This window comes from Bipolaris victoriae (assembly GCF_000527765.1).
Source record: "Bipolaris victoriae FI3 unplaced genomic scaffold scaffold_186, whole genome shotgun sequence".
NCBI classification, from domain to species: Eukaryota; Fungi; Ascomycota; class Dothideomycetes; order Pleosporales; family Pleosporaceae; genus Bipolaris; species Bipolaris victoriae.
The window spans coordinates 1-24,916 of NW_014575206.1; the positions used below are offsets into that span (position 1 = coordinate 1).

Below are 24,916 nucleotides of genomic sequence, written 5' to 3' on the forward strand. Positions count from 1 at the left end.
AGAAAGAAAAATTTCCACCAAGTCTATGTACATTGTTACATGCATTTCCAACTTAACCTTTTTGCTTTCCCTTCGGGCGGCGGGCGGGGGCTTTTTTGGGGGGGGGGGNGGGGTTTAGCGAAAGAATACAGTTTTTTTTTCCATCGGTCCGTATATGTATGTATGGTCTTGAATTGAGTTTTTTTCTTTGGGCTCTGGTCTGTGAGTTTTCCTCGTATCGTCGTACCTTGATTTTTACCCATGTATTCTGGAAATCCAATAACATGGATGCGGCGGCGGACACTAAGCGGAGGAGGACAAGATCGGACTGGTTGTACCCAGATCTCTCTCTCTCTCTCGCACCCGCTCTCCTGTTTTGCTCTTATGTCTTATTCATACTGTAGATTCTGGGAATTGCCAAGTTCAATATGTAGATATTCGCTACAAAACTATGTGACAAGCTTCCCAAAAAAGAAATAGAGATTGGTAATAGAACAAACATGTACTGTTTTGGCCTACTATTCCGCACAGAACCATTGGCTTGTCAGGACTTTCATCTCGTCGTGTTTCTCGCACCCCTCCCCCCGCTCATTCTCTAGCTGCAGAATGTAAACAAAAGTCTAGACCACATCCCCCCCTCTCGTCTTTCTCGACATGGTAATCTTGGCCTCGTCAAACGTTACACGACAGCTCTCGCCCGCTCGGCTGCGCGGCATGAGGCATGCAGTTGCATAAGTGGCAAGTGTATACATGCGCTTACGCTTGGCCTGAGGAGCGGGGACATGACGGCGGGGGGCAGGGAGAGGCACAGAGCTGCCGTTTAGGCGAGGTGTGGTGGGGTAGTTAGGCTGCTTCTTGTTATTTTTGTGTGGTTATTTTTGAAAGAGAGGAAGGAAGAGAGAGAGAGAGAGAGAGAGAAATGGAGATACGAACTGGCCAACACGAATGAGCAGGTGGAATGCTGCATTGCTGATCTCTGCTTATCACTTCGTGTGATTCTTTTGTGGTGCAACATCACCCAGATATCTACGTGTGTGCGAGTCTTCGGGTGGTTTGGAGAGGTGCAGATGACATCTGATGGTTAGGGAAGTGTATGTCGCAGAGCCACGTAACGGTGCATCGTGTGCGTTCTACTGGGGAATTGCAAATCGGTATCTCTATGACGTAGTTATGTAATGAGTAAGATGTGAGTGACGGAGTTGGGCAAGCAATGTGACATGGCTAGTCATAGATTTGTCAATAAGGCTGCGCATTGAAGTCAGATGTGAGTGTGTGTGTGGATGTCGCTGTCGATATTGACCCAGTGCGAGAACAAGAATGTGAGTTAGTAACGAGCAGTTGATGTAGCCTATGTATGAAAGATGCGGTTGGATGAGGCTCACATCGTGTCGTCAGGAATTTGTCAATACCTAGCCTCGTCACTAGACAGTACGATCATTTCAGGTCAGTACTATCTTCATCGCATGACACGACAAACAAGAAGACAATATCACAATCGAGAAGGACGAGATTCATAGCTGCATTGATCATAAACAGAGTTTTATGAATTCGATGGACCTCATATCTCAACCGGTTCCCGTTCCTCGTGCCATCGTTGGTCCGTCGGAAAAAGGAAATGAAGCCTTGGCCGTAGAATGCACACCTCCGTCTTCGAAAGAGATCTAACATGCCGAATTCCTGGCTCCCGTCAGCTGATGTCGTCTCCATATACAGGTACCCCAAGGTACTGCCACATGTCATACCTCCACCCGTAATCCCCAACCACTTAACGAGACGCGCTCCAGACGGACTTGAGGAATCCATCCTTTTGTGTGAGCCTGTTAAGGCTGTCGTCGGACTCGCCCATGGCGCGAACGAAGCCGGAGATGGCGTAGACCTGGTTGTCACCGGTGTAGCGGCCGTTCTCGTCAACCTTGCCGATGCTCAGTTGGACAGAGGCGTGGTCCTTGGCCCTGATGATGCGTCCGGTAGCCGACTTGAAGGGGTCAGTATCGCCGCTCACGACTCATTTACTTGTCCGACGGGCACTCACGCATTTGCGGGGGACGTAGACTGTCAACAAGTTAGCGGTGGTGGTTCGTGAGTGCAGTGTGCGCGCTGGCGGGGCCGCGCTGTGGGCAAAACACCGCCAGCCGCCGCGCGAGGGAAAGATGGCTCTTACGGTCAACGAGCTCGCCGCGTTCGTTCTCCATTTTGACTGATATGTAGGTAGAGGGCGGGGTGTTGGGTGTGGGGCTTGGTTGTGTCGATGTCGTCGGCGGTCAATGGTGGATGAACTGAATTTCGACATTCGATTATCGCAAAGCCGCGCTAACCGGATTTGGAATAGCGATATCTTCCACATACCACCATTCACTCCTCTAATTCAGTATGCGGTGAGTATATTGAGACATGGTGAGTGTTAATCATTGTGACTCATCATATCAAGGCCTGGGACTCGGTTTTGAGGGGAAAATGCGGCTTCATTTCATATTGAGCCAAAGCATCAAGCTCGCTACGCAACTCTCGCGCACAATGGAATACGACTAGGAAAACAACGAAAAGAGAGAGGATACCTATTAGATACTGTACAGAATGCTCTAATCTACTGAAAACCGTCTAGTTAGAGGCTTTTTACTATGCTACAAAGCAGGGCTGTGTCAGACGTTTACACCTGACGACTATCTACGGTTCAAGGTATTGAGTACCTTAAGTTTATGTTCTATTTACGGGTAGAATACAAAAACATAGAAATTGGAAAAGGCTCTATGAATTTGCAGAATCAATTGCTGGAATGATACAAAGAGTAATGAGGTTGACAGTCGTGGAAGTAGCACACATGCTTACGAAAAACACAATTCAAAATACGCCACGCATGTCAAAGGTATCTTGTGACTGAAACATAAGCCTTACAGAAACACCTCCAGTTCAACAGCCACACAGTCTGATAGTGTGAGCAAAAAGGTCGTCACAGTGAGTAGGTCACGTGACAGAGATGCTCTCCTAGCAGCACCACATCTCGAGGCTGGTCAACAACACCTTCTCCAATGCCATGAGAAAAGCAAAAAAAGATTAATGCATCGGCCGGGAATCGAACCCGGGGCTAGCCGAAACTGTTCTCGAAGAGAGATGGCAACGGCTAATTTTACCACTAAACCACCGATGCTATTCTTTGAATGGTTGTTTGATTGATGGAAAGCAAATAGCTTTGAAAAAACATATTGATGGGCAAACCATCGAGCACAAGATTTCGTTGCAATCAATCGCGCGACGATTCGACTCGTCCAGACCATGTAGATCATTTGTGGACCAACTATCAATGTAGCGCTTCCGTGAAAATTGCACTTTTACTTTGTTTCCTGATGATTAGAGAGCGCTAAGGACTGGCACACATGGTTTGTTATAATCTAAAGAAAATCCCTGCGCGGCTGGTAACCATGCGCGGAACGTCCATGCTGGCACACCATGTAGCCAGGTCGTTGTTCTACCTCTTTTCGGTTATGGTTGGTGGACCAATCCTTCCAAAATAGTCAACTGTACCGGGCGCCAACTCAAGGCTGGCAAACTAACGGCGTGGGCGACCGGTCACTCTCAGCTTGTTCCGACACTTTGGTTGCACCGGTTGGTTTTTCCACCACGAACGTTAGATTCATGCAACGAAAATTGTGCATTGAGAATACTGTTCAATGATGAAATCTCGTGCCGCCTTGTGCATTCTGGTGGACCATGCCTCTAAAGTGCTGCAATTAAATCTTCCACATATTAGTGATAGTTTTATGCGCCTACGGCGGCTCGAACATCCTCCACACTCCTCAACAAATGCGCGATATCGTCAGAGCCCCCGAACCCAGGTGGGTGTAGAATTCATTGGAGATGTTCACATGGAGCTCTTGCAGTATCCAACAACTATAGCCCACATTATTTCCATAGTATGTCAGACCTTGAATAATGAACAAGATTGAGCATAGGTGGGGAGTGTTGTTCTACTACTTGATGATACAGGGAACAGTGAAGCTGTAACCCAGAAAGCCAAGTTGTAGTGTACAATAGGGAGGTATCTCACAATTGATTTCCATTGAAACTGATCAATATGATTCCCCCGCTATCATACCATGTCCTGTGCTTGTACATCTCTTGGTAGCGTCACTACAGTAGGGACACATATCCTCATCTAGAATTAGCTATTGCAGAAAGTAATTAGCGTGTGTCAACTCTTTCCTGCCCCATAACAAGGCTTACTTGAGCGCCCGGCGATTAACATCATGTAGCCTACATCTATCAGCTTTAATACGTTAATGGAATGATAGTAATTACAGCAAAGTACATATCGATAGAAATAGGTTCCATGCCTCGATAATAGTCGCGAGTGACTATGAAACATAGACATCGATTAATATTGCAGGCACGCTGAATACGCTTATGACTGCCGTCTCACGAAGCTCCGTTTATAGTCTTCGGGATAAGCCGAGATATACATAGCATAGCCTTCGAAGATAAGACGAACTTCTGCCCAAGATACATACTACTTAGCAAAGCAATTGTTAGATTTGTATGCGTTCCCTACATTGTGGGACCTTCTTTCTTTACACAAATCTTAATTTCTATATGAGATGGCGTTGCACATTTAAGGTACTTTTTTTGAGATGATGTTTGTAATCGATAGCTAGAGTAGTGAGGACTAGAGAAGCGCTGGCGCTAGAGAGAGCGAACAATGCCGTGATAAACACCATATGTATGTGCAGTCACAATTAAAGAATGCATTCCCCCCCAAAGGGCTACTAGGTCCAATTATACGTATGTCTGACCTTCTGATAAGCCTAATAAAGGAGTCCTGAGTTCAATCTACTATATGATTTCCGCCACTCGTTCTTACTTACTCTTATAAATCTTCTGGCAAGGTGCTGGCTGATGAATATAAGCTTGGAGAAGCAAGCTGGCACAGCACCTTATTTAGTATATGGGACTCATAATTATGGAAATTCCAAAGCCCCAGAAGTATACTTCGCCACGTCCTATTTGCCTTTTCTTAGTGAGAAGGTGACGAGTAAGTACTGTATCGTATAAACAATGTCTAATACAACTGTCTGCAGCATGGTGCAATTTTCCAGGTATATCCATAATCTGCTGCTACGGAAAACTCTGCTACGGTCAGCATTAAGCTCAAAACAATCATTGAAAAAAAGCAGCACTGCTCAATTCTTGCTTGCAGGTGAAGCGGCGACTAGAGCGTCTCTTTTACGTCATACCTGAGGATCACGGACTGGAAGCCTCGCTGATGAGTTTACGAGATACGTTAAGCGATATCAACTTTTTCAATAGGCTTCCATTGATAACCGACAAAAATTGACTCTAATCATCATAACCTTCTGTGATGGCGCCATTGTAACAATATTTCCAGAATTGTGTACAATCTTGGGACGGTATGGAGATGGTATTAGAGCTTTTTGTCAACGACAACATGCAGCAAGCACAACCCAATCTAGACATGTATATAAGAAGTCTTCGTACGACCTCGTTGTCATCGCTTTATGAAAAGTCCCGTTGGATTTTGGACTGTCAGTTTATGGTGAAACATGTTCCTTCACTTCTACACTGTAACATTGCTCTTCGGTGAATTGGCAATTTGATTTCTTATGTCTATGCTACTTCATCAACGTCGCCTACGACTGTAAAGTCTGGTTCGCTTCAAATGTAGAGCCTATTTCGCCCCATTTAATTTGGCTAAACGTGACAGTGGGGTTTTTCACCTTCTGCTGGATAGCATCAGGAAAATCCTCAGCAGGGCTGCAAGGTCCATTTAGCCCGCCATCAAGCCATTGCATCCCCCCGTTCTTGTCCCACCATAAACTGAATGTAAGGACCATGCCACGAGCAAGAGCGTCGCCCATAGTCTTGTGGCCACCAAATTTGTTGTATTCCCTGGCACGAGCCTGAGCCGAGCACCAGACTTGATCCATAGTAACGTTTGACATTGCGTTCTCGATAACGACACCGTCCTGGACATATTTTCGAATGATAGCCTGGAGAACACCATACTTCTCTGGGAACTGAGTGACAACAGTAAACGGCCTAGTTGTATCAACTTTGAGACCAGGGCCATAGAAGTCCTTGGAGTTTCGGAAGTTGTAAGCATTGTCTCCACAGCCAGTCTTGCCACAAACACCAGCTACGCCGCAATCGTCGCCAGTGCACCTGATCACACCTTCTTTGGCGCACACATGGGGCGCAATCTGGTTTGCTCTACTGTTAGCCTCCCAGATGTCCATTTCGTTACAGCATGCCCCTTCCTTATCGATATTAGCCTACAGATAGTTAGCCATTGCTCGACAGCACCATGTTAGTTAATAATACGTACTTCACCGTCTAGGAATGGCTTGACAGAACACTGCGCGTCACAGTATCCCCACCCCATATTGGCACCAGTGGGGTTCAATTTCGAGCGTCCACCATCGGCCTTCATCTCATTCAGGTACAAGGCGCTGTTCATACCACATGGGAGCTTTGACATGTCAACGTCGAATGAAAACTCCTGGCCATTCAACTGCAACATCTCGTAATTTTCTTTGTCTTCGCCTAGTAGGTACACTCTGGGGCTCATATACTCGCCGCTTGGGTTGAACATATCCAGACGGAGCTTTCCACCATCAGTAAATACTGCTTGTGTCGAATAGTTTTGAATGCCTTCTATGACGCAATTTTGGGCGCATGTCGCTTTGTCCGGACACACTGTTAGGTTGAGCGGGTTATTTCGATCGCCGCAGCTCGCAGTCGCACTCGGATCAGATTTCGGGTGGACTTTGTGTCTCAAAGAATCGATAACAATCGAAGTGTCCAGCATTTTGCATCCGCCAGCTTTTGTGCATTTCCAGGTTGATAACTTTGGATGCACTTCGGGTGTCGTCCCCATCGTTTGAGCGGTGGCTAGGCCCAAAATGGTCGCTGCGAAAAACGATAGTGCCATGTTGATGTGTTTCGAGAAGAAATGACGCTCTAATCGAGAGAGACGGCGATTGGTAAACTGTTTTAGATGATTCACTAGTCATTTTATACTTTTCAGCAGAGCTACCGGGACGGGAGAAGCGTCCAGGGTTCGTGTTTAAGCGTGTGTGTTAATATAAGCTCGGATGTCATCGGCGCATTGTCATGAGTTCTATTCACGCAAGAAGTCAGTGTATTCTACTAAAAGAGGATATCTCCTAGCCTGATTCGTATAGCATGCGCCTTTGCAGGTCACAGTGATATTCCAAGAGCTTGAAGTGGTCCTGAATATTAACATCTGTGGCAAGCAATTCATCCTATCCAGTGACATGCGTGTTGCTGGGATAAATAGAGTTTAGTGCCAAGAGCTTGGGCACCAGGGCTTATTGTTTGGGATAGAAAGAACGGGAACTTCAACAACAGCATCTTCAGTTAGTCACGAATTACTTCCACAGTACGCTCAGAGTGGTCTCACCTGATTGGTAAAAAACCACCTGTGTGTAGGAATTTGCAAAGATGCGTCCAGCTTGCCCTAATTCCTTGTACTAGATACCAGAAACTTCTCGTGTTCCTTTGAATATACTAGCTGTTTGTAGCACTGCATACGTAGCGTGTCACGGCATGAGACTGCTTACCAGCCTAATAGTGGAAATCAGTGCATAGGATACAACGGAGATGCGCTGTGCCGCAAACCTTTGAGCCATGCTGTTGTCAGTAAGAGATCACCATCATTATGCCCAGCACCATTAATTAGCAAGCACGCGTGATGTGCCGTGACAGATGAATGCGTTAAATCTTGGATATTACAATAGTACGTAGAGTAATAAAGCTTCATACTCCAAAATCCACATATCTACTTTGCAAGAAATATACATCTCATTCACGAAATCAAGTAGTTCTCTTGACATCAGGTGATCAAGCGAGAGGAGATTTGCATTGATCATTAGCTTCGTATTCAAAGTCAATACGAGCATTGAGTTCCAGCCTTTGTCCTTGGACATACTTAGTGTCAAAGCGAAATGAAAAGCACACTTTACCGTTTTTGATCATGCTTGCCGCGGGTCATCCCTCAAGCCTGAGAATTCGAAAGTACTAAAGTCTTTCAGACCTTTTGTAGGTCAACGTGAGTCTTGTAGTATTGAAGTACGAGACACATGAGCATGCTTCGGAGAAACCAACCAGTATGGTGTAGACAAAGCCTTGAGCCTGATGCACAAAGAACAATGCTGCTCGCAGTGTACCGATGTAGGAACAAGACTTTCTCAGGGATATAATGTATAATCTGGCAGTCTATAATAAGAGCAATGATACATGTATGGTTGAAAAACACAATAATATCAAATGATATTGATAATAGCATGAAAACACTGCGCATCTTCCAGTCAGTCGATCCTACTTGATTTTGATGTCAACCAAGTAGAAAAACCACCTAGCCATCAGCCCGAGTCACTTTAGTTGAAAGTATTCGGCTGCAAATCACATGAGCATACATCTGCACTGGGCTCGGCGGGTGCACTAACAAACGCACAGACCACGCACACAGAATTTCGTTAGCGAGCGCAACCCACCTGGCGAACTTCACGCAGCTCCCGACAACTTCAGCGACGAAGCACCCGAAACCCGCCAAATCGAATATCCCCCCGATAATCACCCAAAATGTCTGGAAAGCGCGGGTATGTTATTCTCCCGGCTGAAGAGGCGACAAAAGAACCATCTCGAGACGCTGTCATGTGGTGAAGTAGCGGCTAACGCGCACACAGTCGAGGTTCTACCTCCGGTAACAAGCTCAAGATGACTCTTGGTCTGCCAGTGTACGTTAAATCCCGCCGCGACCGCTCCGCCGAGCCTGATCCCGCCTGCGATGCGCCCAGAGAATACAATGCAAGGAATGAAGACTAATGGACATGTAGCGGTGCCGTCATGAACTGCTGCGACAACTCCGGCGCCCGTAACCTGTACATCATCTCCGTCAAGGGTATCGGTGCACGCCTCAACCGCCTGCCCGCTGGTGGTGCCGGTGACATGGTCATGGCGACCGTCAAGAAGGGAAAGCCCGAGCTGAGGAAGAAGGTCATGCCCGCCGTCATTGTCCGCCAGAGCAAGCCCTGGAGGCGGGCGGACGGAATTTACCTGTACTTTGAGGACAACGCCGGTGTCATTGTCAACCCTAAGGGTGAAATGAAGGGCTCTGCCATTACCGGACCCGTCGCTAAGGAGGCCGCTGAGCTGTGGCCGGTACGTACAAACCACGGCTACCAAGGTGCTTTGCTAATAATGCCCAGCGTATCGCCTCCAACTCTGGTGTCGTCATGTGAGGTGTCTCTTTTCCTGCTTTCGATAACATTCATGGGTTTATGGGCACGGCGAAAATGCATTTACGGGGTGAAGGAATTGGGCGACGACATTGCGGCTATGATTAGCAATGGGACGACCTTCACAATACCAGTCAAATGAACATTACGACCAAACCACAACCTGATCCCCGACCCCCAGTGATGGCTGCATGATTCGACTTGACTCGCGACCTGAAAATGACAATGTGGATATGGGCTAGAGATATTTGACGAAATAGATATTGTATGCTGACGCACAGCCAGACGCGGAAATATATGTACTGAATCTTAGGACTCTTAGAATCGGGGCTTGTCGCCCGAGCACGAACTCCGATCGCATGCCAACATCTCGAACGCAGTCTCCTCAACAACCTCTTGCGCCCACCTCATCTGTAGCATACTCTTGGCCTCTTCTGAGCGCTTCCTTCCACCGACAAACTGCAAATTCTCGTTTCCAACTACACCCGTTGTTACTACGCCGGTGCTAGGTGCACCAATTCCCTTGACCGCCCCATTACCACCCTGCATTACACTCGCGTAGCTCGAAGACATTGTTTGCACACCAGAAACAAAGTCCAGTCCATCAAATTCACAGTGTCCGCCAGCAGGTGTGTTGTCTACAGTTTGCAGCTGGTTGATCTGAGCCGCCGACAAACCTGCGTCGGATGCAAGCTGCTCATACGCCGCTACAGCCTGTGGGATACTGCCTTGGAGCAGCTGCAGCTCGCTCTGTGTAGACTGGTAATGAATTCTAGTCTGGCTCATGACGGTGGCCGCATTTTGAAAATCGACTTGCGGGGGCATGCCTCCGCAGTTGAGTTCAACGGCACTGTTTGGGTAGTTTTGCATTTGTGCTGGGATGAAGAAGCCGCTCATCATAAGACTACCACCGCTGACACCTGTGAATACAATGTTCGACATGTTGACTGCGACGCGTTGGGGTAGCTCGGTTTGGATAAAGTCGTTGACTGCCTGCGCGTGTGCTACACCATCTGTTCGCTGCAGACCAGCGCCTCCGCCCCAGAAAAGGTTGTCGTCAGGCGCGAGAAGGGCGACTCCCATAGTGTTGGCTTGTACCGCCTGGTTTGGCATGTCGAAGAAGCTTTGTCCTCCATCGCCATGGAGCAGGACGTTTGCTCCCAAAGTTCCGTTTGAAGATGTGGCTGCTGCGCCAGGTACGCCTGAGGCCGGAAGGAATTGATCTGCTGGCGCAGAGATCTTGAATCGTATAGGAAGATTGTTGACCATTACAGTATCATCCAAGATCATAGACCCATCGGTAGCTTGGGAGATGCCCTGGGGGATCTGAGCAGCTCGTTGAAAGGCCGTCGCTTGCTGGCCGTTGCCACGATTGCCGCCTCGGTTTCGCTGAGGCAAAGCAGATGTGAGGCTGAGTAGAGATAGGGTGATGAGCTTGTACATTTTGGGCTGCGTGGTGTTGATGCGAACCGCAGGTCGAATGAAGAAACAAAAAAATTAATTATGAAACGGTGGACCGGCCAAAACGAAGCAAAATGTAAAGATAAGAAAGCAGTACCGCACGGCAGTATAGAGAAGAAAAAGGGAAAAGGAAAAGAGTGTGGGGGAATCTAGTACATCTATGTATACGACTATCCACCTGCCTCATTGTCGAGCTCTAGACTGCTTCGCATTCTAAACACATATCCACATAGCCAAGCCTCGCCGCGTAGCTCCATCTTGCCCGGAAAGAGCCTAACAGTATAGGCCCCGATGTTTGCATTGGTGCATTAATGGTCAAATAAGTGGATGCTGGTGTTTGATGCGCCGAGGCTGCAGCACGTGTGGTTTGAAATTTCGGGGTTGCTGCCGGTCATTATGTTTCGAAAATGCGCTCGGTTGCTCGTGCTTGTAACGTGGGCTGAGGCTTGGAGAATAGGCTTGTCTGGGCTTAGCTGGCGCTTTGAAAGGTCCTGATTAGGCTGGAGTTTCACTTCGTGCCTTGTCGCTGGGAGAGAGGTATGGGACGGAGGGCAAGGGGTAGCGGTGCGATGGCGTGAGGGGGTGGTAACGGGGTAGTATGGACAGGGGTCTGTGCTATGCTCGCCTTGTAGGAGGGAGTGTCTCGCTTTACGAGATGATGAATACACAGCTAGAAATTGGGTTTGCTGCTTCTGGTTGCTTATTCTATCTTCAGAGAGGCAGCTTTCGAGAATTCCAACGTAACGATAGGGTATTTGGGAGTATGGTTTCCGAAACAACAATGGATCATGTGCAAAAAATTGAGGAGACTACAATAACGAGTCGCAAGGCAATACTCAAATAACATCACACATGTTGTGCAAGAAGTTTTCCAGATCCCCAAACATAGGATCCTTTGGGGACGAATTCCGCACTCACAGCTTGGTACTCTGGGCTCAATTGCGCTACCCCGCATCATACCCCACACCAGGAAGTAAGACTAGACCGTGGACACATCGCAAGCATACCTGCCATTCGCCATAACATATTCCATCCGACAGCAGATCGTTCCAGCCCTCGAAACGTGTGAACAAGACAGGAAATTTACTATAATAGTCCTGCCGTGCTTATGGCCAGATCCCGCCGACACTCTGTAGTGGACATAGAGGTATTGACGTCCATACTTACATGCACGGTCAACGTTCCAACAAAGTTGAGTCGCCGTAGATGGCATTGGCTGAGTCTTGTTATAGTTTCCGTTCATGGACGGATAGCCGGCAGATCGTCCTTGTGGCGTGCATAATCACGTGCAAATGGTCTGCGGCATCTTTCCGCGGCATATGGGGCTGTAAACTGAACAGAGTATAAAACTCAGTCATTAAATAGATACAAAGCTAAGGTTGGCTTGTGAACGGTCTTTCATCTTCTCTTGCGTTGGAGGTGGCATTACCGCCATCATGTCTGTTCAACGAATCAACTCGGTTGATACCACACAAGTCTACGACTACATAGTCTGTGGGTAAGGGGCTTTTATATTTTCATATAGAGATACATACGCAAGATAGGAAAGTCCGCAATGGAAACATCAGCTTACAATCGTCAGTGGTGGTACGTCTGGCTGCGTGATAGCAGGCCGGCTTGCCGAAGACCCCAACGTAAATGTCCTGGTATTGGAAGCAGGACCGGACAGTGCAGATCTAGAAAATGTTCACATGGCAGGAGGGTAAGTTGAACTCTTGCTTTCTGGTAAGTTTTGCTGAGTCGGCATGCAGATGGAGCAACAACTTCGACAGCGAGACGGATTGGAACATTGTTACGGAACCCATGGAAAAGATCGACAATCGTCAAGTCAAAGTTAGCAGAGGTCGTTTTCTTGGCGGTTCGAGTGGCGTCAATGGTACTTTGTGTATCCGCGGGACGAAACAAGATTATGACGACTGGGGTTTGGACGAGTGGACTGGTGATAAGATGTTCCAGTATATGAAGAAGGTGCGAGAATGCTATTCAACCTCGAGGGCTGATATGAACTGACCTCCAACTAGGCGGAAACATTCCATGGGAAGGATTGGCACAAAGCTGATCTTTCAGTCCATGGAACATCGGGTCCCCTTCACACCGAGCCACACGACCTAGCACCCATTTCAGAACTCGTGCGGGAAAGCCTGATAGAAAAAGGACTTCCATATCGTCCCGACATGTTTTCCACTGGAGAAACAGCACATGGATGTGGTGATGTTCCGCGAACGGTGCATCAGGGCATTCGAACCATGGCCGCCGATTTTATCACCAAAGATCGAAAACGAGACAACATCACGATCAAAACCGAGGTGACTGTTGATAAGGTTACTCTGAGTCAAGACAGGGACGAGCTTACTGCAACGGGCGTTTCCACTATTTCAAAAACTGGCCAAAAGATCGAGTACCGAGCGAAAAAAGAAGTCATAATCGCAGCAGGTGCATACTGCAGTCCAACAATCCTTATGCGTTCAGGAATCGGACCAAAAGACCAATTAGAAGAACACAAGATTGACTGCCTCGTCAATCTTCCCGGTGTCGGCAAGAACCTCATGGACCACGTCGTATGTTCCCATCACTATGTAAAGTATAAATCTACTAACCCACAAACCCTCAGCTCTGCTTCATCTTCTATGAAGTCTCCCCCCCAAACCTAACAAACGACCACCTCGCCCACCATGGCAACGCCATAGAAGCCACCTACCAACTTTGGAAAGACAAGAAAACCGGCGTCCTCTCCACCTTCCCCTTTGGCATCTTCAGCTGGGCCCGCCTTGACTCGCGCCTCGCCTCCTCACCCCTCTGGACCAGCGCCCCCCGCCTACCGGGCCGCGACCCCATGGGCTTGCTACCCACACAACCCAACGTCGAGTTCTGGAACACGGAAATGTACGGGGACCCTAAGCAATACACTGACTTTCCTGTAGACAACAAGCACGCTTTTGCCATGTGCGCGTTGCTATTTAACCAGCATAGCAGGGGCAGTGTGAAGCTCAGGTCGAAAGATGCACAGGAGAATCCGGTGGTGGATCACAGGTACCTGGAGCATCCGCTTGATATGCTTGTTATGAGTGAGGCGTGTCGGTTTGCGAATGAGATTGTGATGGAGGGGGGTGCGACGAAGAGTGTGGTTAAGGGGAGTTGGCCGCCAGGGTCGAGGCATCACGAGTACAAGAAGAGAGAGGAGTGGGAGGGGTATGTTCGGGAGCATGCTACGACCTGTAAGTCATGTTGCATGTTTGTTTGTTTAGTGGCCGGAGCTAATCGAGTTATGCCTAGGTTACCATGCTTCAGGCACTTGCGCGATGGGTAAATCAGATGATGCGAATGCGGTTCTTGATTCTCGGCTCCGCGTACGTGGCGTTCGTAACCTGCGTGTTGCAGATGTTTCGTCAATACCGAAGGTAAATAATGGACATACGCAGATGGTGGCATATGGGATTGGAGAGGGGGCTGCAGAGTTGATTAGAGAGGACGCAAGAGATGGGGAGCACACAGCAAGTAGAGCAATGATGTCGCGCCTTTGAATACCTGTTTCAACAAACTGGGGGTCAACAAAGGTACTCTTCTTCTCAGTGTAATCATGATTGTATTGCCTGGACCGCCTTTCTACCCTATCACCTCCCTCACGACTTTTTGCATCACTGAGACCTGAGCACCAGCCTTATCATTCAACTCACCAATACTCTGTTGCAATTCACCTACTCTCTAAAAATGGTCTCTTCTCAGCACTTCAGTCACACTTTACAAATAGTTCGAAGCATGCTCTGGCGTATTCCGATAGTATCAACAGATGCAACCAACGACTTTATATCCGTCGCTTCGTAACTCCACTAACTGAAGCCGTTCTACCGCTTGTACTACTACTATACACAGTAGTCTCCTTGTCATTGGATTTCACGTCACTTTTATTCAGCCCCACAGACTTCTTTCTCTCTTCACTACTCTGCACAACTGCCAACTGCTCCACCACTCGGGCAACAACAGCACCAAGCAGAGTAATGACCAGCACCAAATCCACAATATGAATCCCCCACCACCAGTGTTGTACACCAAGCCCGCACGTACTAAACTCAAACACCCATTCACCCCTCTCACCCTTTTGTTCGTCAAACCAGGCAGATAGGAAACCCGCGTAACCAGAGTACTCGCCCATCATACTACGCAGTGTGATCTCGCGGATGTGAGGGGAGGCGTTGATATCAGTGCATTCATTATCGGGCGTGATTTCGTAACGGCGGTGCGGAAAGCGGCGGGCGCGCCATGTCGGCGTTGGAGTCTCTGGTGTAGACGTTTCTGTAGATTCAGAAGACTCCGTGGGAGTTTCAGACGCAGCGTCTATATCATGCACCGCGTGTTGCTCGATAGTGTCGTTAGCAGCGACTATATTGAGATCCGAGCCATCAATTTCCGTTGGTGTGGCGATCATGGTTTCGTTAGCAGGCCTGGTCAGCCAGTATGCATCTTCCTCCATGATCGCTTCCGATTGACACGTATCCTCGACGCCGCGTTGCCTGATGTAATGTACGACATCACAACCAGCGTGATCATGTCCATTGACAATAACGCCCCTTCTACCCATTCCTAAACCAGCGACATACCTCCTCCAGCTCATGCCAAAGAGACTTTCCAAGACTGTTCTGCTAGAATGATCTGAAAGCATATTCTGCTCTTTCAGTCCGTGTCCGCTTTCGAAAAAATCAAAGTATGGACTATCGACGCATATGCCATCTTCCTTTTCCAGAGGAATGTGCGTGAGAAGGATGGTCGCATGGGTTTTGTCATTGACGGGAAGTGAATTGGAGATGATATAATTCAAGAAGTCGTACGTTTCAGTCTGTAGATCTGGGGACCAAGCAGGCGTGTCCAGGTTCATGGAATTCAGGACGACAAGGCGGAGGGTTGGTGGTCTGTCGGGGTGTCGTCTCGATACATCGGCCGTCTCGTTGGAGCGCAGTGCATCGGGTAGTGTAAACCATATGTCCCAGTTGACGCTACCAAAGGCTCGCTCGAACCGGTCAATGCGTGACTGATCGATATCTCCTGCATATCCAACATCATGGTTTCCTGCGATGTTGATTACGCGCTTCTCCCAATCTGTGTCTGCGCCAAGCACTTCTTTTGTGCCACCCCAATATGCTTTTCGCTCCGGTTTCGCTTCCTTATCGGGTACTGCTTCTGCCTCTTCATCTCCGCCTTTGTCTTCTTGTTGCACAGTTTGCTGCATAGTCGGCTCTGCTGTCTCGGAATCTCCGCCTATGCCTTCTTCTGCTTGTTCCGCATTCTGCTCTACAGCTGGCTCCGTTGTCTCCTCCTTGGGCGACTCAGGCTCAACACCAAAGATGGCATCTGGCACTTTCTCCAGTCCCTTCATGACGGTATTCCAGTATCTTCCCGCACGTTTACTGAACTCGCCATCAGTAACCCATTGGCTCCCAAGCAAGTCTCCCAGCACACTGATGTGTGTCGGTTGAGTCCACCACCGCAAGCTCCTAACAATATGCGCCAGATAGCGATCGTTTCCCCAAAGATCAACTTCCTTTCTCTTTCCCTCTAGCCATGTCCGCGCGTTTTTTACAGCCCCCCTTGCGGCTTCTTTTGCAATATCGATCCGCTCCGCAAAATCTTCCGCGTCACGCAGATCAGTCACAAGGAACTCGATAGATGGAAATACGAGGGCGTTGGGGTCAGGCAGCGACGAGTCGCCTTCGAGTTGCGGGTCACCGAGTGACAGGAGCCGAAAGGGCGCAAGGGGCTGCGGATGTGTGGACGGTGGAGTAGGGAACGCGCAGCCATGGAAGATTGGGTACAAGTACAACCACGTTGTGCCGATGAAAGCTACAGGAAGCAGCAGCAATGCGATGCGAACAAGAAATCTCGAGATCTGCATTGAAGCATGCTCGGACAGCGAGAAGAGATGAGGCTGTTGTTTCCCATGTTGTGCCTCAGAATGGATCCTGGCTGCAGCAGGGTAGGCTCGAAATACTACTAGGTGCGCAGGGGGGTACGGCATTGCTGCAGCCAATAGAGTCGCCGCATTTGCGGGGAACCAACATGGCACGCAACGTAGGCTCTGTGCGGTACACACTCAAGACTTCATTCATCATGGGCTTGCAAGCCAATTGCCATGGAAAATCGGATCGTTGTGCATTTCAATGGTCTACAGTATCAACTTTACTACCCTGTTGCAGTGCGCCCCCATTTTGTACCCCCAACGCCAGTCGTGCATGAATGATGCATACATACCATGGCATCGCTCACCCCAACAAGTCACCTAGGGCACCGCTAGGCTTAGAGCCCGACTGTGGTGTTTGGGCAGCAGGCGTGCTAGAAGCAGAAGATGCAGGAGCTCCCCATAGCCCTTGGGACGTCTTCTGTTTGGCCAAATCACCCATAGTGACCTTTTGCGTGGGCGTAGAAGCCTTCTTAGGTGCAACCCCACCAAGCAACGAGGCGAAGGCGTCGCCTCCAGCTTTCTTGGGAGCAGCTCCACCTCCAATGCGGCTGCCCGAGGACATGGCAGAAGGTGTCGAGGCTCCTGACTGAGGGGCGGGCTGAGGTACAGATGTGAAGTAGTTTGGACCTGTTGCTTGGTATCCGGATGGCTGGGGCGGCTGGGAGATGGGCGAAACCACAGATGGTGGACTGCTCATTTTGTTTACAGCAGGTGGTGGCGAGACCGTAGCAAACAAGTTGCTCAAGTTGTTGTTCTGTGAAGCAGACTGAGCTTGTGGTGCGGCGAATTGGGTCGAGGAAGTGATGGTGGACGTAGACGCTGGAGGGGCCATGTTGAAAGCCGCAGCAGCTGGCTTGGCTGCGGGTACCGCGGGTGCTGCAGACTGGAAGTCGTCGAAATCATCGTCGTCTCCAAAGTCGTCATTTGCAGCGGTAACAGGCTTCTTGCCAGCGGAGGTTGAGGCTGGCGCAGGCTCATCATCCCAAGCCAGCAGATCGACCACTGGCTCTGGCGCCTTCGCCTTTGGCTCCTCCTTCTTGACCTCTTTTCGGCTTGCTGCGGGTTCTTTTCTTCGTGCAGGCGCAGGGCTTGCGCTCTCACCTTCGTCGTACTCATCGTACTCGTCGAATCGCTCCCGTCGCTGTTGTGTGTCCGCGAAGCCTGACTGATTGCCCCCGAAGCCACCACCATCTCCATAGACCTCTCCTCTGTAACCACCATAGTCTGCCGACTCGCTACCAAAACCACCATATCTGCTGCCTCCACTGCCCCCAGAGAAGCCTCCACTTCCCGAGAAGCCGCCCATGCCCGCTCCACCTTCGACGCCGCCAAACTTGTTCCGGTTCGCGCGGGCCTTCTTGCGCTCGGTTCGGATACGGTCGACATCGCTGAGGAGCTCGGCCAGTTCTTTGGCGCGGTTCCGTACATTAATGCCCTGATCTTTGCCGTTCTGGTCGATGTAGTGGAACTGTCGCAGCATCTTGAGCAGTGACACATGAGAACGGGCATCATCAATTACTCGCTCCGAGCCGTGTTTGATCAGGTATTCGAGAAGTTGCAAAGCCTAGACTGTCAGCTTGCGTGGTGCCATTGAGCGTCGGAAGTACCTTGTAGATCTGTCGCCACTCTTCCGAAGCCTTTTCCGTGAAACGCTTGTAGATCATGGGCATGATCTCATTGAGTAGTTGGCTGCGCTGTCAGCAACACTCTTCGGGCCTCTGATGAGCAAGACGTACTAGTTGAACGTCGCATTGGCAATCTCTTGTAATGCAGTCGACGAGGCGCCTTGCTGGCCATTAGCAACCGCTCATAGGATGCGCACAGGCTGCTTACCCCATGGTTCGTTGTTTGTAGCCTCGCGCACCTTGGCCTCCATCTCAGTGTAGTTCATGACGGCTAAGCAGCATGTCAGCGATGGCCAGCTGGCTTCTCTCTGATGGGCATACCATTTTGGGCTTTGCGGAATCCGGCCTTGAGGTCGTAGAGCGTGAGATTGCTCACTTGGTCTTTCAAGCTGCTCAGATCCATGACTGTGGGTATTGGGCGCGTTGTTGGGGGTTGTTTGTCGACGTGGGTGTGCTGGTATGGGGGAGGCAGCTTGGGTACTGATGGGCTCGGCAGCGGACCCCCGAGAGCGCCCTTGCAAACGCCGGTAGGGGCGAGGATGTCACAGAGGGTTCAACGAGGCGAGGCGAGCTTTTGGAGACTCGCGCAAGCAGCATAAGCCCATGTGCAGACCCTGAAACTGATTATATGCCCATTTGCCCTGTCTGGCCCAGTCCCGTTTTATGGCCGAATGGCCTCTGAGGTTGCTCCATGCACACACGTGACAAGCGCTTGGCTCTCTCTCCCTCTCTCTCTCCACATCGCTTCCCAGCACGAACCCAAGTAAGTTTATCCATGAATGCAGTGATGCAGAGACGCAACGACCGCAGACTCTGCTTCGCACATGGCTGTGGCAGAAACAAGCGGCCCGTCTGCAGCGGGTGGCTGTCTGGACGAGATGCACCAGTAAACAGATGGGCTCTGAAGGGTAGTGGTATTACTTAAGTAGAGCGATCCATGGATCCGCCGAATCGGGCAACGCGCCAAAGTGGGCGGTTTGTGCTTAAGCTTGAGGTAAGTACTATCCAAAGTTTTCTATCCCATCTGCCATTCGCCTGCTCCGCCAGCGACTTCGCATCAGTCTGTGCCACCACCTGTACTATATTTGTCTCTTTTTCACACGTCTGATTGCATAGCCGTGCCATTGAGCACTGTCACTGCATATTTACCGCCCCCGCGCGCAGCCGTTGAGTGCGCAGTCGCAAGAGCCGCTGGTCGTCCGTTTGGAGAAGAATAGCTACGGTAAGACAGCACCCTATCTATTCACCCTCACTGCACTTCAGCCTCAAGGTGCCACGCACATGTTGCGTCACAGGCAAACACGCTGCTGTTATCTCACCACGATTCACCGCCAAGGCACATGGCACTGACTACCATTCAGGTTAGACGCTACACCCCGCGTCTGCATCATGCCCCACCTACCTCGAGCCTCTGCTCTATCTGCTTTCCGTGCAGCTCCTCAATTCCGCGCCTCTGTCCATAAACGCTTCTTCACTCCTTCGGCATACAACATGGCCATCAAAGCTTACTTCGATTGCACCTGGAAGGGCCCCGTCGTCGAGGTTGACAACACTGGAAAGGTCACAAAGGTCGGCCAGGTCGAAGGTAGCTACTCCTGCACCCCAGTCGGCGGCACAACTCTTTGCGCAAACCGCCCAAGTGTCTTATCACTCACTGACCATCGCACTCTAGAACAGTCTGGTCGCATCAACTTTGACCTTTTCGACGATGTAGTTCCCAAGACTGCCGAAAACTTCCGCGCCCTCTGCACTGGCGAGAAGGGCTTCGGCTACAAGGGCTCCAAATTCCATCGCGTGATCCCCAACTTCATGCTCCAAGGTGGCGACTTCACCCGCGGCAACGTACGTGTCTGACTGGGTGTACTCGGAAGCAGCTGATTGACATGTTACAATGCAGGGCACCGGAGGCAAGTCCATCTACGGCGACAAGTTCGCCGACGAGAACTTCAAGCTTCAGCACGACCGACCCTTCCTCCTCTCCATGGCCAACGCCGGTCCCAACACGTATGTCACCGGCACATTTGTATACCAGGATGGAGCTGACAGATTACAGCAACGGTTCCCAGTTCTTCATCACCACCGTCATCACCTCATGGCTCGACGGCAAGCACGTCGTATTCGGCGGCGTCCCTGATGGCGATGTCGAGTCGTACAAGGTTGTCCGAGCTATCGAGGCATGCGGATCTGACAGCGGTGCTATCAAGGACAAGAGCAAGCCACCTACCATTGTTGCTGCTGGCATCCAGTAGGCGTGTGGAGTAGGTTGTAATGGGCTGGTGAGGACTTGAGATTGCTCGAAATAGACCTTTGCTTCTGAAATAGGCATCGTCGATGAAAGTGTACGATCAACCCGATAGCTATGAATGGAATGACATATGATCCAGAAGTTGCTATTTGACCTCTTTGGCCCTACCTAGTAGTATATGGTCCCCCCAAGTCTCAGCGCATCCGTTCTTCGGGATAAATTTTGTCGCGAGTGCGGGGCAGTTTTACTACCCCGCACTCGTCATCATCTCGGCGTGGTGTTCGCGACGTAAAATGTACGAGACGCAGCTGCTCTTGACAGATGTGTATGAGAGTCCCGAGCGCACGTAGAGTGTGAAGGGAGACATTGAGCGAACAAGGTACCCACTCCAATGCTACCACACAGGATTCGCATAGCCGCTGCTGCTTCAAGCTCCCCACGTGTTACAAGTTACCCAACAGCATGGCGGCCCTGCATCTGGTTAGTATGGAATTGTTGGATGTAGCTCCACTGTAGTGGCGGATATGGCTAATCTAGTATGCGTGGTCCGCAATTCTGCCGCATAGGGCGCGATATCGACATTTTATAAAAATAGTCACCTTGACATCGTTGGCCTTGACATAAAGGAATCTCGACCCCGCGGTCGTTACGCTCGACACCGGATTCAACGACGGGCTGAAGGCCTCCTGACCGAAATCTCGGTTCCACTCGGTTTCATTGTTGGTGAAATACTTATTCAATAGCACGGCAATGCCTTCATATCACGCCTCGACTTATGGCATCCATGCCGACGATCGCATCAACGCTCTCACCGATGTTGCCCCGCCAATCCATACGTCCACTACGTTTCGCTATCCTCGCAACCCAGACAAGCTACAGCCTGCTCCCGATGAGGGCGAATTCGTGGATCTGCAAACACCGCTCGTGTACTCGCGTCTCGCATCGGCCACTACCAACCGTCTAGAGACCATATTAGCGCCTTTGATGTACCCCGATGCTACTGACAGCGAATTGGATGGAAGCAGCGGCCTTGCGAACCACGTCGTCAGTTATACGAGCGGACTGAGTGCCTTTCATTCATTGCTGGTCAGTGTTGTTCCCAAGGTTGTGGCTATCAGTGGGGGGTACCATGGCTGCCACGGAGTGATTGACCTGCACAAGAAGATGCACGGCGTCAAGACAGTCGATCTCCACGCCGACGAATCAGCCTGGGATGCTGTTGGCTTGGGCAATGGCGATCTTGTTCATCTGGAGACTCCTCTAAACCCCACAGGCGAGGCCTTTGAAATTGCAAAGTATGCAAAGCGAGCACACGCAAGAGGAGCATTGCTAAGTGTCGACGCGACTTTTGCACCCCCAGGCCTCCAAGATGCATTCAAATGGGGTGCCGATATTGTCATGCACAGTGGAACAAAATATATCGGCGGCCACAGCGATATGCTTTGCGGTGTTCTTGCTACATCTGCCGGACCTGAAGGCCTGAAGCGGGCAAAGACATTACGCGCGGAGCGCATCTTCCTCGGAGCTGTACTTGGTAATCTGGAAAGTTGGCTCGGCGTGCGTAGTCTGCGGACCTTGGACTTGCGTGTGCAGCGGCAGTCTTCCAATGCCGACAACCTCGTTCGCTGGCTGAATGATTCGCTCAATGGCAAGGGAGAAGATGCGGAAGCTGTCAAGAAAGTTGTCAGTAAAGTCAAGCACGCATCGCTCCAGACCTCCGACATGTCCTGGCTCAAGCAGCAGATGCCCAATGGCTTCGGTCCCGTCTTCAGCATCTACATGAAGGAGGCGAAACAGGCCCGTACCCTCCCATCACACCTCCGGCTCTTCCATCACGCTACTAGCTTGGGTGGTGTGGAGAGCTTGATCGAGTGGAGGAGGATGAGCGATACTGAGGTGGACGAGAGATTGTTGCGTGTCAGTGTGGGCGTGGAAAGCTGGGAAGATCTGAAAAACGACTTGTTGGGTGCTTTCAAGGCACTGGCGAGTGGTGAAGCGACACAAGAAACAAATGGCAGGGAGAAGGCGCAGGCTGGACAAGAAGGAGCGCAGATGCCCGAGGCAGGAGCGGGGGCTGTGTAAGAAGTCGCTCGGGTCTTTTCTGCTGACGCTTCAGAGAGCGATTGGTTTAAATCAGTTTCCATGGCTGATTCTATCATGTCTCTCATGACAATACAGTTACCCGATGTTTGATATTGATAAATTGTCGTTTGAAGTTGCATATTGTGTTACTTACTACTAAGTACTACTAAGTACTACTAGTGGTAAGTAGTATCATCACCCAGAGTTAAAGTTCAGCGAGTAGCTTCCACATCCACGATTTCTCTGTTGTGAGACCGTGATGCACCGACTGTGCTTCTACCAAGAGTTGTGAATGTCGAAGCTCATATGCATGTTGGTCTTCGCATTTAGAGAGTTGAGTGTTTGTCTGAACGATGGATGATAGCGACACATATTCAGCCGTCAATTCCTGGGGTATTTCCAAAAATCAAGTTTGTTGTTGGATCTCTCCGAACATATCCCATTACTAACTCGCTATAAGCATGTCGGACTAGTACTAGGTCTCACAGCAGCATTCGTCGGGTTCGTTTGTCCACAGCCCCTCAACGCACCACTAACCGTATCATCAACTGCTGCATTGAACGCTGCACCGCAGTTCGGATCACTGGGGTACCATGTTAGTAACGGACCTTTTCCAATCATTCTTCTCCTTGTAACAACTTACCTCGCACCACCACTCGCATTGTTGAACCAAGAACACACATCATGCGAAAAGCAATCCTGTGTATATACGTTGCCAAGTGCAGCGCCTGAGCAGCCTGCTCCGCACCGGCCGTTACAACTATAACTATGGATCATGTCAGTTACTGTATGGATGAATATGTCCGAGGACTGGACTGCCTACTCTCCGCCGTTTGCGTTGTTTGTGCCGAAGTTGCTGCCTACGATGCCAGTCCAGCGACAGGTCTGACCGGCCGCGTTAGTCCATGTTGCTGTTGCCGTGGCGCCCACCCTGAGACACGATATTTGACGTTTTTCCAGGCGAGGAGCTGCAGACGCTCCCATTGCTAAGAGAGCAGTGAGACAGAGACTGAGCAGATACATGCTGGGTGGTGGCTCTGTAGAGAGACAATTTTCAGCGTTGGCGATGATTGTACTGCCGATTGTCTCCGCAGGACTCTTTTAGCTACTGGAAATCAGACTTTTATAGTGGAAATGAAATGAGCTAAAGATCGTATTTTCAACGGAGATTTGATGCAGATCTACACTCGGCAAGTAGTTGATCTTACCCCGCAGAGCCGGTAGCTAGAATACCTGGAAGCATTCTCAAGACGGAGGTTCCTGCCATATGGAGTGCAAGCGCCATAGACTACGCGGTTGGAACGGTTCCCATCTGTTCTTAGTCTCATCACACGATATATCCTGAACGGCCGAGTATTCGGTCCTGTCCACCCAGCATGATCGCTTACCCAGTTATATATCAGCAATTTGCGGAAGCGTACAGCCGCATCACGAGCATGCGGCATGCATTCCATTTCGAGATATTTAGATCTCCATGAACAAGAACATAGCTGAACGATTGGGGTCGCGACATGCAGGGGTGTAATGTTGCAATAGTAGAGTTGCCGAGGCTCACGGGCATGTACGTACTCTAGGTACAGACTAGTATAGTAGTCAACTAGAGAATACGAACCACCTACGTAATATTCAGACTTAATTTCTCTATAATTAGATGCAATACATCTTGTCTACATATCTGTCTACTGTGAACAAAGACAATGCCGGCATCTTCTTCGGCCTGCTATTCGACTTACTCGACTTTCCGTGCGACGACATTGCAACCGAATAGCAGCCCTGTGAGCCGGTACCCGAGCACATCAGCGATACCATTGTGGCACGCCTGTTGCAGATTTTGACGTTTGGAAAGTACGCAGGGTCGGAAATGGTGAGGAAGACGCTGTCGCGCGAAGACGTGGCAAGGATTGTACAAAGAGGAGAAGAGGGCCAAGTGCAGTTCGATAGTGTGTCGCCCAAGATGATGGAGAAAGGGAGGCAGGCGGCGCTGCGAATGGTAGGTGCAAAGAGAGAAAGTATGCCGAGGAGTTTGGATATGGTGGATGAAAGGTTTGGGGGTACACAACGGCATTTGAGGGAGAGAGGTAGGGTACATTATACGCAGCTTGAGGCGCTGAGGATAAATAACGTGGTGGTGGTGATGATGGTGTGGGCGAAAAGGAAGGGTTGCAACGCTGCTGGGAGCGATGAGATGGAGTGAACGCATGTAAGTGGTACTGATCGGTGGTCAAACAGACGTATCGTGGTTTCGACTGGACGAATGATGTACGGATCGTACATACTCCTTCTAGATCAACCGTTTCTGTGCTTG

The 24,916-nt window shown here is 50.0% G+C and overlaps 11 protein-coding genes across 11 annotated transcripts; 5 read left to right on the forward strand and 6 right to left on the reverse strand.

Moving 5' to 3' along the window:
• Positions 1–1,744: 1,744 nt before the first annotated feature.
• On the reverse strand, positions 1,745–2,171 carry COCVIDRAFT_115328 (hypothetical protein; the record flags this gene model as incomplete). The annotated part of the gene is made up of 3 exons (XM_014694991.1): positions 1,745–1,954; positions 2,012–2,031; positions 2,141–2,171. The coding sequence occupies 3 exons, from the start codon at positions 2,169–2,171 to the stop codon at positions 1,745–1,747; spliced, it is 261 nt and encodes an 86-aa protein (XP_014550477.1).
• Positions 2,172–5,618: 3,447 nt separating this feature from the next.
• On the reverse strand, positions 5,619–6,919 carry COCVIDRAFT_31796 (glycoside hydrolase family 7 protein; the record flags this gene model as incomplete). The annotated part of the gene is made up of 2 exons (XM_014694992.1): positions 5,619–6,260; positions 6,314–6,919. 2 exons carry the CDS (start codon positions 6,917–6,919, stop codon positions 5,619–5,621), a joined length of 1,248 nt encoding a protein of 415 aa, XP_014550478.1.
• Positions 6,920–8,592: 1,673 nt separating this feature from the next.
• Positions 8,593–9,251, forward strand: COCVIDRAFT_31797 (hypothetical protein; the record flags this gene model as incomplete). Its single annotated transcript, XM_014694993.1, has 4 exons — positions 8,593–8,609; positions 8,697–8,747; positions 8,847–9,171; positions 9,219–9,251. 4 exons carry the CDS (start codon positions 8,593–8,595, stop codon positions 9,249–9,251), a joined length of 426 nt encoding a protein of 141 aa, XP_014550479.1.
• Positions 9,252–9,566: 315 nt separating this feature from the next.
• Positions 9,567–10,691, reverse strand: COCVIDRAFT_115333 (hypothetical protein; the record flags this gene model as incomplete). Its single annotated transcript, XM_014694994.1, has 1 exon — positions 9,567–10,691. One exon carries the CDS (start codon positions 10,689–10,691, stop codon positions 9,567–9,569), a length of 1,125 nt encoding a protein of 374 aa, XP_014550480.1.
• Positions 10,692–12,145: 1,454 nt separating this feature from the next.
• On the forward strand, positions 12,146–14,230 carry COCVIDRAFT_31799 (GMC oxidoreductase; the record flags this gene model as incomplete). Its single annotated transcript, XM_014694995.1, has 6 exons — positions 12,146–12,207; positions 12,292–12,411; positions 12,461–12,677; positions 12,731–13,267; positions 13,321–13,924; positions 13,983–14,230. The coding sequence occupies 6 exons, from the start codon at positions 12,146–12,148 to the stop codon at positions 14,228–14,230; spliced, it is 1,788 nt and encodes a 595-aa protein (XP_014550481.1).
• Positions 14,231–14,511: 281 nt separating this feature from the next.
• On the reverse strand, positions 14,512–16,593 carry COCVIDRAFT_115338 (hypothetical protein; the record flags this gene model as incomplete). The annotated part of the gene is made up of 1 exon (XM_014694996.1): positions 14,512–16,593. The coding sequence occupies one exon, from the start codon at positions 16,591–16,593 to the stop codon at positions 14,512–14,514; it is 2,082 nt and encodes a 693-aa protein (XP_014550482.1).
• A 367-nt stretch (positions 16,594–16,960) lies between these two features.
• COCVIDRAFT_31801 (hypothetical protein) lies at positions 16,961–18,687 on the reverse strand (the record flags this gene model as incomplete). The annotated part of the gene is made up of 5 exons (XM_014694997.1): positions 16,961–18,223; positions 18,267–18,348; positions 18,396–18,444; positions 18,493–18,555; positions 18,606–18,687. The coding sequence occupies 5 exons, from the start codon at positions 18,685–18,687 to the stop codon at positions 16,961–16,963; spliced, it is 1,539 nt and encodes a 512-aa protein (XP_014550483.1).
• Positions 18,688–19,673: 986 nt separating this feature from the next.
• Positions 19,674–20,533, forward strand: COCVIDRAFT_115325 (hypothetical protein; the record flags this gene model as incomplete). Its single annotated transcript, XM_014694998.1, has 4 exons — positions 19,674–19,869; positions 19,957–20,126; positions 20,182–20,288; positions 20,338–20,533. 4 exons carry the CDS (start codon positions 19,674–19,676, stop codon positions 20,531–20,533), a joined length of 669 nt encoding a protein of 222 aa, XP_014550484.1.
• A 746-nt stretch (positions 20,534–21,279) lies between these two features.
• COCVIDRAFT_115348 (hypothetical protein) lies at positions 21,280–22,611 on the forward strand (the record flags this gene model as incomplete). Its single annotated transcript, XM_014694999.1, has 1 exon — positions 21,280–22,611. One exon carries the CDS (start codon positions 21,280–21,282, stop codon positions 22,609–22,611), a length of 1,332 nt encoding a protein of 443 aa, XP_014550485.1.
• A 453-nt stretch (positions 22,612–23,064) lies between these two features.
• COCVIDRAFT_21083 (hypothetical protein) lies at positions 23,065–23,634 on the reverse strand (the record flags this gene model as incomplete). The annotated part of the gene is made up of 3 exons (XM_014695000.1): positions 23,065–23,194; positions 23,255–23,377; positions 23,435–23,634. 3 exons carry the CDS (start codon positions 23,632–23,634, stop codon positions 23,065–23,067), a joined length of 453 nt encoding a protein of 150 aa, XP_014550486.1.
• Positions 23,635–24,308: 674 nt separating this feature from the next.
• COCVIDRAFT_21084 (hypothetical protein) lies at positions 24,309–24,805 on the forward strand (the record flags this gene model as incomplete). The annotated part of the gene is made up of 2 exons (XM_014695001.1): positions 24,309–24,386; positions 24,440–24,805. The coding sequence occupies 2 exons, from the start codon at positions 24,309–24,311 to the stop codon at positions 24,803–24,805; spliced, it is 444 nt and encodes a 147-aa protein (XP_014550487.1).
• Positions 24,806–24,916: the final 111 nt, after the last annotated feature.